The 13,703-nt window shown below is 47.4% G+C and overlaps 1 protein-coding gene across 8 annotated transcripts in view; it reads left to right on the plus strand.

Annotated features, from left to right (window-relative positions):
- The window catches only part of AMOTL1 (angiomotin like 1), a 169,376-nt gene that overhangs the window by 109,397 nt on the left and 46,276 nt on the right, over window positions 1-13,703 (plus strand). For all 8 annotated transcript variants that reach the window (XM_066370842.1, XM_066370851.1, XM_066370860.1 and 5 more), the window contains 3 exons: window positions 3,469-3,760; window positions 11,474-11,618; window positions 13,329-13,418. In XM_066370842.1, the coding sequence (XP_066226939.1) occupies window positions 3,469-3,760; window positions 11,474-11,618; window positions 13,329-13,418 (527 nt within the window). The remainder of the gene's footprint in view (window positions 1-3,468; window positions 3,761-11,473; window positions 11,619-13,328; window positions 13,419-13,703) is intronic.

Here is a 13,703-nt window from a genome sequence, read left to right on the forward strand (position 1 = left end):
CGATACTTATTTTGTAAAGTGGTTATTTAAGTCAATATGAGATGATGCATGTGCATGTAGCACTGCATATCACAGTGGCTGGAATGTAATAAGTACCCAATAAATGTTATCCCATAACAGAAAAATTTTATTGGCCTTCTTATGAATGCCACACTCAATGCCAGGCTCTGTACTGAGGTTCTGGGATACAAATGATATTTATAGTAATAGTGATTAATAGCTAACATTTGTCCAGTGCTTACTTTGTGCCTGGCTTTATACATATTAACTCCTTAAGTCCTTTAACAATGAGCTTAAAGGGCATATAGTCCCAGGAAACTGAGACACATGATATCAAATAAGGTAGCTCTCTGACTGCATGATCTAATGGGAAATAAGCTCACAAATAGAAAATTATAGCATAGCATGGAATTCTAATATTTGCAGGTAGCTTCTCAATAATTGATGGTTCCATCTCTTCTTTTTTCCTTTCCTCTGTGTCTGTATTACTATGAAATACTTATCCCAATGGTGGCCAGTCAGTCATTCCCTTTGGAAGCTGGGGACAGGTTGTTTCATAGCACTGGTATGACCTATTCTTCCCCAACACTCTTACTCCCTCCTGTACTCTAAGCCCAAACCTGCCTGTTCAGATCTCTGAGCCCACCAACCCCGGCAGACAGAGTAGTTGGTCGAGGAACAGGGGTCCGTGGTGTCTATTGAATGTGTAACCAAGTTGTTTGAGGCCAGTGTTCTCTGTTTAATAGAAGACTTCTTATTTTGGAAAAGCCTGTTCTTTCCTGTCCCTTAAGCTTGACAAACACCCTTTTCCTGCATTGCCACTCAGGTGACTAGTCACCTTAGGCTGGCACTTGCTTTATGTTATCTAAAAGAGAAAGATAACTGAGACAATAAGCCCATCATTGACCATCAGTGAGTTCCAAATCCCAGAGTTGAATAAATGTTGAATGATGGAAGCCCCAGCCTGAAGCCTGTGGGTCAGAGGGAAGCCCTGATGAGTCAAACAACAGGACTTCAGGCTCACCTGGGCCCCTCAGGTCCAAGGTGACGCCACCTTTGCCCCTGGCATGGGATGAAACGGGATGGGAATGGGTGTTTGCCTTCAAATAGAGGCGGAGTCAGTTGTGGTTATTTTGCCTTTGGCCAAGGTAATCTCTTTCCATGAAAAATGCACAGTAGGATTTAGCCAGCCTTCAGGAATGCACTTGCTCAGCAACAGAGCTGTGGTTTTTTGGGTTCACGCCGAATGGGAGTACTGTCATCTGGGGTGAAAGCCGGGCATTGTGAACAGCACTCGCGGCATCTTGCTCTTGGGATGAAGTCGGACCTCATGCAGACAGACCTCCTCATGCACGCAGGCTGACACACATTCACACACACTTCAGTGCGGAGGGGCCCACACTCCTCAAAATGCAGAAATGCTTTATTTCTGAAGAGATGGCCAGTCATTATGTAACAGGTGTGGTGGGGGGTGGGGTGGGGGGGTGGGGATGGTTTCCATCTCCCCACCGACAGCATTCCTTTCTGAAATCTGAGGATGGCTGGAAGGTGAAGCTCGGTGAGGAATCACGTTGAGCTCCCTGGTTCACCTTGTGTCAGGGAGCTTAGATCCCAGCTGTTGTCACAGGAAATGGAAGGGCTCCTGGGCTGCAGGCAGAAGGAAATGTAGCTGGGAAATCGGGCCAGGGCTCAGGTGGAGCCTCTGATGTCAGTTAGCTCCCAGCGCAGGGCCTGTGGTTATTTACTCGGTTAGGATTGGCTGGGTGTATTTTGTGCTCGTCTTTATAGAATGTCTGCATGTCCGTGTAGAGTGCTAAGGGGACCCTTGTCAAGTTGTCTTCTAGAGTTTGACATTTAACTGACAGGAGTCAGCATTCAGAGGAATTATGCCTACAGGAAATGCTTATAAAATGAAAGATTTGGAGGCTGACAAGGTCCAAAAATATTCCAGCAACTATAATTGAAAATATAAGGCCAGGCGACCTCCTAGGGAAAAGGTGGTAGGTAGCCCTGAGACCTTTGACTATGGATGGCCGCAAGGAACGGGAGTGACACGGGTTAACTGTTATGGATTAGATGTAGCTGAATCTCCGGAGGACTCGGGCCTCTGAGACAGAATGTTGATGATTTCTGGGTTGCTGGTAATTCTTGTCAACCCGGTTCCCAGATTGAGACCTAAAGGTTGAGGGGTCAACAAGAAAACTAGGTTTCCCAAGTCTCTGCAGAAGTGAGATGGATGTGGTTGGAGAACTAGATATGGAGACTGTCTTTGCTATTTATAGCTGTTGAGGTTGTCAGGAGGCCTTGGCATGGACTTAAAGAAAATACGATGGCTCTTATAAAATAAGGTGAGAGGAATGAGGAAGAGATGCTTAGGGAATGGAGACAGGAGATGGAAATTCATGAGTTAAGTGTATGAGATAGTACCCAGAATTTGAACAATCAAGGGACACTCCACATATTCTTTTTAACATGGCTAGACTTTTAATTTCCAGACCTCCTCACCCAGCAAGTCAACACATAAAAATTAGCTCCTTCCCCAGGACTTTCCCATTTCATTAAATGGTACCCCTGTTCATATATGTAAAGCCTGAAATCTAGGAGTGATTTTTTAAAATTTGTCCTTACTTTCTTTCCCCCCTTCAGTGATATATATAAAACATATCCCAAATCCATTCATTGTTTTTCTCTGCTGCTGTCCTGTGAGCCTTCATCACTTCCACCTAGACCACACCTGGCCTCCTCAGTGGTCACATTTTGGCCATTCTTGCCCCTGTGTGTACTATCTATACGGAAGTCAGAGTCAAGGCAGCCCCTCCCCTGGCCTCTGTGTACGCCCTCAGGGGAAGGCTGGCCTGGCCTGGCCTGCAAAGACCCCCCTCCATCCTTCTGATCCTCACTCCTGCTGCTTCTGCTGGCTCTGCTGTGGCAGATTGCTTTCTTCCACCTGTCCTGCCTTGGGCCCGGAGCACCACCCGATTGCTGTCCCTGGAATACTGCTTGCCCCACTTCTCTACTCCCTGCCCCAACCACTAGTCTGAGAGTCGGACTTGAACTCAAGCACCAGAACTCCTTCTCAGATGTCTGTGTGAACTTGCCTCTCCGTAATTGACTGTTATATTGCTCTGCGTTATTTTAGGAATGTGCTCATTACTTTTCAGTATGTGGCTTTGTTCTTTATTGTTTGATGGCTTGCCTGTCTGTCTCCCTGAGAAGGTAAGCCTCACGAGAGCAGGGGCCTTATCCATCTTGTTGACCATACCCGCAGTGCCCAGAACAGTGCTGGTACAGAGGTCGATGGTGGACATCTGTGGAATGAAGGACTGAGCCTGCTGCACTCAGCCTGCTTTGGAAGCTTCACTGATGACTGCTGATAGTGGAAGCCATTGGTAGTGCATATGATATTGGGCCTTCTTCCCCCACACCATCTCTCTGGGGTCTGATTCCTGGTCTTCTGTTCCCTTGCAGCCGCCCATGCCAACTTCCTTTCCCGTCAACGGTGCAGCAGCACAGCCCGATGTCCTCCCAGAACTCCTCCGTCAGCGGGCCTCTGCACTCCACCTCCCTGCCGCACCCACTGCCCGTGGCCCTGGCGGCCCCTCCGCCCCCGCCCGCTGCCTCCCCCAGCCAGCAGCTTGGTCCAGATGCGTTTGCGATCGTGGAGCGAGCCCAGCAGATGGTGGAGATCCTGACAGAGGAGAATCGGGTGCTTCACCAGGAACTTCAGGGTTACTATGACAATGCTGACAAGCTCCACAAGGTACGTGGCCTCCTGAGAGAAGGGGTGGCAGGAGGTTCTCTAAAAAGGACAGAATTCTCTACCTGCTTGTGGGGAGAGGGGGGGTTTCACTGACTCACTGGCCAGTGGTTAATAGGATCCCTTTTTACGCCAGGCACTGTGCAAGGCTCTAAGGAGACACAAATAAAAAGGCACAGTGTTGCCCTGGAGGAGCTTATAGTCCTCAAGGGGAGAATTGCCTAAGCTAGTACCTACAGTACAACGTCAGGGGCTACAGTGGGTCCGGTGGAGCTGGGCCTGGGCCTGGACCTGGACCTCTAGTACCTGCAGTACAACGTCAGGGGCTACAGTGGGTCTGGTGGAGCTGGGCCTGGGCCTGGACCTAGACCTCTAGTACCTGCAGTACAACGTCAGGGGCTACAGTGGGTCCGGCGGAGCTGGGCCTGGGCCTGGACCTGGACCTCTAGTACCTACAGTACAACGTCAGGGGCTACAGTGGGTCCGGTGGAGCTGGGCCTGGGCCTGGACCTGGACCTCTAGTACCTGCAGTACAACGTCAGGGGCTACAGTGGATCCGGTGGAGCTGGGCCTGGGCCTGGACCTCTAGTACCTGCAGTACAACGTCAGGGGCTACAGTGGGTCCGGTGGAGCTGGGCCTGGGCCTGGACCTGGACCTCTAGTACCTGCAGTACAACGTCAGGGGCTACAGTGGGTCCGGTGGAGCTGGGCCTGGGCCTGGACCTGGACCTCTAGTACCTGCAGTACAACGTCAGGGGCTACAGTGGATCCGGTGGAGCTGGGCCTGGGCCTGGACCTCTAGTACCTGCAGTACAACGTCAGGGGCTACAGTGGGTCCGGTGGAGCTGGGCCTGGGCCTGGACCTGGACCTCTAGTACCTGCAGTACAACGTCAGGGGCTACAGTGGATCCGGTGGAGCTGGGCCTGGGCCTGGACCTCTAGTACCTGCAGTACAACGTCAGGGGCTACAGTGGGTCCGGTGGAGCTGGGCCTGGGCCTGGACCTGGACCTCTAGTACCTGCAGTACAACGTCAGGGGCTACAGTGGGTCCGGTGGAGCTGGGCCTGGGCCTGGACCTGGACCTGGACTCAGAGGCTGAGTGGCGTCTCCCCAGGTGGACAGCCTGGAAGAGGGAACGCCGACAGTAGCACAGGGAAGTGAGTCGAGAGAGACAGGTTCTCTTGCAAGTCGGGGTGTCTCAGGACCCTTGTGATAGCTATGCTGGTTTCATCAGCTGCTCTCTCTGCAAAGGCAGCGCTGTCTCCACCCCTCGGGAGAGTGAGTTGCTGTGCACTCGCCCCCTTCACGCTTGCGACTTGTCGGGTGGGAGATGCTGTGTAACGCAGCCCGTGTCGTCATCCTGGGAACAGTACAGTGCATACACTGCATCCTGAGGGCTTTGTGCTGAGAGCCAGAGTCCCTAGGAACAGATCCAGCAAGGGTGAACTGCTGCGGGCGGTGATGTCACGGCGACCCACGTGTCAGCACCTGGAATGCTCTGGTAAATCAGGGGAGGTGAGGTGGGCACAGGCAATAGGTGTCATAAGGCAGCCGAGCCACAGCAAGGAGGCCCGTGTGGTGGCGGGAGGCATCTCCAAGAGCCCGAGTGCCTGGCTCTGTCCTGGACAGTCAGGGCTTTTGTCAAGAAGAGGGGTAGGAATACAGGCCCTGCCTGGCCACAGGGGCATTGTCACTTGGTTCTTTTTTTTTTTTTTTTTTTTTTTCCACTTGGTTCTTTATGAGAGTTGATGCTCCTGACTGGCCAGTTAGTGTTTGCTGTTTCGTACTGATCTCCCAGGTTAAGCCTGCTCTTTTTGCTGGTCCGGGTTTCAGAGCCGTCAGCTCCCCTGGTGTTTTGAGGGCTGCGGTAAACAGCTGTGGGCAGTGGGTTTGAGGATACAAATGTTCACAGACAGAACCTGCCCCGGCATATCTATGCGGAGTTTCCAGAGAAATGGTCTGGAGCTCCCTGGAGTCGAGACCAGGCCTGGCTCAGAGAGCTCTGGCTGCCTTTACTGGAGGGGGAAACTGAGAGCCAGAGATGAACGGGCTGCCTAAAGGTTGCTGCCTCTCTCCCTCCCGAGTCACACCCTTAGAAGGCAGGAAGCGGGCCTGCTGTCTCCGGCTTTGGTTGTGAGTCACTGCCCAGGCCCGAGCTTGCCTCTGACACCTCCCAGGTATGGTCCAAAATGGGGAAGGCCCAACTCAGCACTTCTGGGAAATAAGTGGTTCTTTCTTCTCCCTAATGGAGTCTGTGGCTGGCATGTCCAGGAGTTATGCAGACCCACCTGAGGGTAGAATTCGGTTCTGAGTCATTTCACATGGATATTTTTGGACAGTTTTATGGAGGGTGCAGAAACTGGGAGATTTTGTTATTTGTCCTTGACTTCTTTATTAATATATACTTTATTGACCTGTAATATATATCTCTTTCTTGATTTTGATGCATATTTCTATTTTGAAAAACAAAATTCATCTCCCAGTGACTCAGTTTCCCTGCACAGGGGCTGACTCTTACACTTTGTGGCCAAAAGAATTTTGATGACTTCTAAAAAAGGAGAAAATCAAAATGGGTTCACCTTCTGGAACCCAAGCCTCCTTCAGTCCCTTGAATGTCATAAATGGTTCTCTAGCTGTTACATTTCACCCATCTGTCACATGTCAGACTAGAGTTGTCAGTTGTGAAAAACTCAGATTTTGACAAATACTTGCCGCACTCATCACTCATTTTATCTCTGCTCACAACAACTAGCACCAAGAGATGGAAGAGCTGTGTGGACCCTCTGAGTTGGCATCTCACGTCTGCGTCCTGGGTCGTCCTAGTCCCAACCTCCTTGGCGTGGGCCTCACTGTGCAGTTGTCCCCCAGCAGCTGCTGCAGCCTTCAGTCTGGGGCGACGACTATTGGAGGAGGTGACAGTTGTGTTTCTCAGTGACAAGGACCCCCGCTTTGGGTGGAGCCACAGTCCTGCATCATAGGACGTGGCTGCCCGTTGCCAGCAATAACCCCAGCCCGGGATCCTCTCTGAGCACTCCGGGAGCACTCGGGGAGATTCACTGTAAGGGCAGAACCAGGAATAGAAGAATTTTTATTTGCAGGGCTTAGCCTCTGCATGCTATGCCAGGAACACAGTAGGAAGGAAGGGCTACCCTTGGGGACTGCCAAAGCACAGCCTAGAGAGGAGGACCCTGCTCCAGAGGCATGAGGTGGTGATTACCACGGTTAATGATGGAGTGAGCATCTAGGACCCTCAGAAAGAGAAGCTGTTTTTCAGTATTTCCTTTGGATCACTCATTTGCTTCTCATTGCTCCCAGTTTCCCTGAAACTTAATGGATGGAACTTCCATCTGGATAGGACTGTGGGTTTTTAAGTGTGTTGGCCTCAGAAGTCACCATGATGTGGAGGGACATTTGAAGGGAAAGGGTTTGAAGTCATTTGAAGGCATTTGTGGTTACCCCAGGCTTGCTCTCGTGAAGACCCCTCTTGTCAGCATAGCAGTGGGGGCTCTGATCAGGCAGTCTGTGACTTGGACAGCAGGGCTGTTCCTGGGCCTGTGGCTCCCTGAACTGTGCATAGGTAGGTGGTCAGGGGAAATGCCAGTGTCAAGAGCTTGGAACGGCTGAGGTTTTCTCAGGGCCTGTCTCTTCCTGCTTGCTTCCTGGCTGCCAGGATTTCTGCTCTGCTCATAGCTCCGTTTCTGGACAGTGATTGCTTCACTGTGAGTTCATGGGCTCCTTATGACCTGGCCTGACAGCTTCCTGACATTTGGGTTTGAAGGGAGGATGAGACTAGTGAAGGCAAACCCAGTGTTCTCTTCATAAGATCCCACTCAGACTCTTAACAGACCCAGTTGGTTGTTATGTCAAAGCCAGTCTGTCCAACCTTCTCTTTGTCATTAACAAATGTCAGGAAGAACTTAAGGTGTCCTAGATGTGAGGGATTTGAAGAAGAAGGTGGTGTGGTTCTTATTCTGAAGGAATGTACAGTTAGAAATCATACAGCTTTGGACTTAAAATTCTTAAAACGATGCCAGTTCAGTTTTCTACCCTTTAGGAATCCTTGCTTTATGTCCCCGAAGAAGGTCATTCATTTTTTACTTGAATGCTTCCAGAGATGAGAGGCTCACTACTGGGCATAGTACACTTCTGGAAAATATAGTTAGGAAATTGTTATGTTGAATCCAAATCTGCATCTTTTTAACTTCCTACATTCTGTCCTCTCAAACCCCAATAAAGGAGACTAATCTATCTCCATTGTGACAGCTGTCATTTCCTACAGGAAATGCCTTCTCCTGAACTAAGACACTTGCCCTTTCCTTCTTGGTAGCTACAAGCACATAACCATATCCCAATTCTTGATTGCTTAGTAGTCGAGATTGTAAACTGTGCTGTCAGAGGGATCCTGCAGCTTCCTTTTAAAATGGCAGAGGGAAAGAATCCAACATCAAGTATATGTAGTTTCTCAGTGCCCACGACTGTTTTTGGGAGTTACAAATTTAAAAATTAATTAATTAGTATTTTTGTCACTGGCAGGGCTGTAAGGACTATTTCTGCCCTTAAGGAATTGACAGTCAAATCAGACACAAAATGCACCTGCACATCCGAGTCCCAGTCAGGCGAATACCACAGATGAACATGCAGTGAAATCAGATCAGGACAGTTGTGACGGGTGGTGTAGTTGAGGAGGGCTTCCTGGTAGTCCCGAGCTTGAAGCATGAGCACCCTTAGAGCACAGGGTGGGCGCTCAGGTCCTCTCTGCTTCTGTAGCAACCGGATGATGCCTTTCAGTCTTGAAAGGTACTGTCCCTGCGACATGCCCATCTGTCCAAAAATAAAAAGTCCACCTTTTATAGATGAAATCAGCATAGCAATGGCATATTTTGGAGCCATCTCTTTTGAGAACAGAATTAAAAGGAAAGAACATAATTTGTGGTAGAACTATGAACAGGATTCAGGACATGCTGTTCTATCTGCTGCCACCTTCCTGACAGTTCATAGTCTCTTTTGAAGAAACAGAAAGGCCTTTTTTTAAGTGAGGGGACCGTGGAAGAAGCAACTGGTATTAGGAGGCGTTGAAGAAAATAGCGTGGTGCTGACAGGAGCTCGGTGTGCTCAGCTCTGCACTGGTTGCTGCCATGAAGAAGCCCGGAAGCCCCGCAGCCTCTTCACTGGCCTTTTCTCAGATGTGTCTTGGCTCTTTTGTAGCCTCTAGGGGCACTGACCACATTCTCACTCCTTCTTTAAGTTTTTTTTGTTGTTCTGAGTGTGCAGAAGAGAGAGAGTTGGCGAGAGATGAGAAACATCAACTTGTAGTTGCATCACTTTAGTTGTTCATTGATTTCTTCTCATATGTGCCTTGACTGGAGACTCCAGCTGAGCCAGTGATCCCTTGCTCAAGCCAGCAACCTTGGGCTCAAGCCAGCAAACTTGGGTTCAAGCCAGCGACCTCCTGGGCTCAAGCCAGTAACCATGGGATCATGTTGATCCCATGCTCAAGCCAGCAATCCTGCGTTCAAGCCGAATGAGCCCACACTTAAGCCAGACGAGCCAGCACTCAAGCCAGTGACCTCATAGTTTCAAACATGGGCCCTCAGCACCCCAGGTCGACACTCTATCCACTGCGCCACCACCTGGTTAGGCTCCTTCTTTAAGTTTTTGCCTTCCTGGCTCATGGCATCACGGGCTTAGTGTCTCTCACTGATTCTTCTGCCCCACCTAGGCCCACAGTGTTGATGTTCCCCATCCGTGGCACTCTAATCTCCTATTGATCTCGCTAAGTGTCTCCACTGTATGACTTCATCTGTCATGTATACATAATGATACAATTGCTCTTTTGACTTTCCAACCTGTATCTCCATCTGCTCCCTGAAAGTCCTCATCAAGATACTCTGCTGGCTCCCCAGATCAGGTATCTCCAAAACTGAACCTGTTTTCTTTCTTTGGTAAACCTGTTTCACTTCTCATCACTGATCTTGAGTCAAGTCCATCTTCTCTAAGTGATGAATGTCTGTTGTCTTTCTCTCTCTCTTTTCAGACCACTCACTAACACCTACTGATTCTACTCTTTAGTGTCTTTGGAATTTGTCTTTTTAGTTATCCTTATTTACTCTTTGTCATCTGTCTGAACTTTTTATATTAGGTTCTTACTTGGACTTCTTTTCTCCTGCCTTGTCTCCCCATCCCCACCCTCCACCCCATCCTTTAGTTCCTCTGTTCCTCAAGTGAGATCCTGCTGCCCTTCTGCTTATGTGGTGGTGTGTCCTCCCTCTAGGTCTCCCCTGCTCGGAAGTCCTCGCTCTAGGCCCCGGCTCTGGCCGCTGGCACCTTGCCCTCGTCCCCTGGACACCCTGTCATGTCAGAGACATGCACTGTCTTCCGTGGCTCTGTCTTGGCTCCTGCCTGGTGTTTTGTCTAGGATGCCAGAGCCCTTTGGCCTTTTCTGCTTGGCAAATTCCTATTCATCCTTTGAGACTCATATTCAGTGTCGTTTTTTCTGAAATTTGAACTAAAGAAACTCCTTTCAACCCTGCAAAATTACTTTATCACTAGGCTGTCATGGCCGTATACCACCACACCCCTTACCACATTGCATTACTGAAGTGTATGTGTCTGCATGCAGGCCAGCTCTAGACATTGAGTTCCTGAAGACCAGAAATTAGAAATTGTCTTACTTATTACTGTATCCTTGGCACCCAGACTCATAATAAGTATATAGTAGATACCTATTGGATACCTTTTAGTTACAGGAGTCTCAGCAGGGACTTTCTTATCTGGGCAATTGGGGTGCCTGGCTCACAGTGACATAGTTCACCTGCAGAAACCAAAAACATGGTGCAGGTCTTTTGGTGCCCAGTGGGGGGCTCTAGTGCTCTCAACCTTGCCCACTTTGCCTCTGATTCAATTTCTAACAGCTCATCAGGGTTCCATGTTTGCAAGACTATCCTTTCTCCTGCATTTGTGTTACACAACACTAAAATGGAGTTTATTGATATCTACTTCAAAAACACACTATTATGTTAGACTCCTGTTTTCGTTATCACAGTTACAGCTACTTATTACAGATCTATAGATGCTGTAAGTTAAACACTTTCCCAGTTACAGCTATTTAGTGAAATACAAAAAAAGAACAACAAAAAAATGGTATTAATCTCGTATTTTTCTATTCCTTCATACAAAGGTTTCCTGTGGTACGTTTGTTTATATTTAGATTCAAGTCTATTAGTCTTTTCTATAAATAGTTTCATAGAAAAAGAGGTAAAAATGCTGAGTGGGTTTTATGTTCCTTTGAGGGTGGCTAATAAGGTCTCTGAAGACCCTGTACTTGTCTGGAAATTTGGGTTTTGGTTGTGGTCCTTTAGTTGTTTTATATTTTAATATCTTCTCTTATGTTAACCGGGAATAATAATAATAGTTATAAATTGCCATATAAAATATATGCGGCTTAAATTCAATCTTTCCTGATATTGGTACAGAGGGATTTTTCCAAGATGATATCAGATGGTCCAGCCAGACTAGTGCATCTGCCCTTTACAGGATCCTGACGTAGCCCTAAGAGGCCAGACGGGGGATTACACAGTTTCGTAGACACGAAACTTGGGATGCAGAAAAGGCCTTGTTGAAAATACAAGCCCTCACACTTGCAGTGTCAGAGGGTTATTGTAACTAAGGCAATGATGTGAATGTCAGAATTCCACTTTACCCACTTCTTTCTTTTAGTTTGAAAAAGAACTTCAGAGAATTTCAGAAGCCTATGAGAGTCTGGTCAAGTCTACCACCAAGCGAGAGTCATTGGACAAGGCAATGAGAAACAAACTGGAGGGCGAGATTCGAAGACTTCATGATTTCAACAGAGACCTCCGAGGCACGTGGAGTTTCATTCATGTTCTCTCTGCCCCATCCCGCTGTGTAGCCAACAGCCTGACTTCAGGTCCAGATTGTGTTAGATAATCTTATAAACTCCAACCACCCGGGGAAAGAGTGCTCAAAGAGTGGAATTGTTCTTTCCTGCCTTGTAGGTTGCAGCACTGAGCCTGAGATGTGACCACTTGTGTGAGAAGTAAGGGAATATGTGTGCAGTTTCTTGCTTGAAAAGTATTTAACGATGACTTGTGACGATGCGAATGGGAACTTTGGAAAGACCCATGTTGGGTACACAGCCCTTCTCAAGTCTAGCTGAGCCATTTGGTAGCATTCTTTGAAAGCCAACACTGAACACTTGCTTGGTGTAGTATAGAAGACAGAGCTAGACATGTGTCCTTCTTGGGGGAAAATAAAATAAATGCCCACAGTGTGGATATATATATATACACACACACACTCCCTGAGAGCTAGGAACCACCAGCTGCAGGGTCTTGAGAACCTCCAGCATAAAGAATTATTTAACCCATAAAATCTAACTTAACTTTCAGTCAGCCAAGCCATTTTTCAGTTGCCTCGTATATCATGATACTCAGTGTATTGGTAGTCTCTAGTACAGGGGTCGGGAACCTATGGCTCGCGAGCCAGATGTGGCTCTTTTGATAGCTGCATCTGGCTCGCAGACAAATCTTTAATAAAAAAAAATAATAATGTTAAAAATATAAAACATTCTCATGTATTACAATCTATTCATTTCTTACCACTCATGTTCATGGTTGCCAGTAGCTAGAGCCAATCACAGCTGTCCTCCAGACAACACCAAATTTTTATCGGATAATGCGTAATGTACATGGGTCATTGTATGGCTCTCACAGAATTACATTTTAAAATATGTGGCGTTCATGGCTCTCTCAGCCAAAAAGGTTCCCGACCCCTGCTCTAGTAGCTAGGTTCCAACCTTTTCTATTAATACAAACCTTTCTATCTTGTGAATCATATACATTCAATGAAGACTTATTAAACTGAATTATCATTATTTTTTATTTAGAAATTAAATTTAATTGGGGTGACATTGATCAATAAGAGTACGTAGGTTTCGGGTAAACATCTTCATTGCATTTGAACTATTGATTGTGTTGTGTGCCCATCACCCAAAGCCAAATTATATAATTGAAAAAATGAAAATTTACCCCAAGGTTTGAGTGAATATAGAACTAACTGTGTAGAATTTTAATCCATTATGTCATTTTGACATTTTTTAGTATTGATCTAATTGTTTTATTTATTTATTTATTTACTTACTTACTTACTTATTTGCTCCAAGATATAGGTAGCAGTCACAGGCTAAAACAGAGGGCTCATGGTCAAGGTTAGGCTAGGCCTAGGTTTGAGCTAAGGAGAGTCAACCCCTTTGCAAGGACTTCAAATCCAAGCTTTGCTCTTAGGGAACAAAATAGTTTTTCTGAGAATCCATTCTTAACTGCCTCCTGCTGGTGCATACCTTGGTATTCCCTTGCATAACGGCACAGTGTGGCAGCTGAAGACTTCCTTTGACATCTGGGAATGTATTGTTCCTCCCCAAAGGTTTTGTTCAGTTTTGGGCTCCTGCCTGAGCGTCCTTCATACGCAGCTCTTGGCTCCCATGGCATTTCTCGCTTGATGATGACGTAGATCCATATGCATTTCTTCATAATTATTTTCTCTTTGTGCGCAGATCGCCTGGAGACTGCCAACAGGCAGCTGTCGAGCAGGGAGTATGGCGGGCACGAGGACAGAGCCGTGGAGGGCCTTTATGCTTCCCAGAGTGAGTCTCCACCTTTATCCATCCCAAAGTTGGTATTTTAAAAAAAACCAGGGGCCTGAGGAAAGAATTGTGTTCATTTTATGTAGGATTTGTGCTGTGTGCTTTTTGTTTTTTAATTTAGTATATAAGCCATTGGGCCTCCTAGGTCTGCCAGAGACAAAGCCAGAGTTCTTAGGTATTATTTCAGTATTGTTTATTCTGACCTTACCTGGGCCACTTAAATGGTCTCCATATGTGGTACTCATTTCCAGAGACCACTGTGCCCATTTCTGCCAAGATTAAAAT

The sequence above is a fragment of the Saccopteryx leptura genome, chromosome 1 (genome assembly GCF_036850995.1).
Source record: "Saccopteryx leptura isolate mSacLep1 chromosome 1, mSacLep1_pri_phased_curated, whole genome shotgun sequence".
NCBI classification, from domain to species: Eukaryota; Metazoa; Chordata; class Mammalia; order Chiroptera; family Emballonuridae; genus Saccopteryx; species Saccopteryx leptura.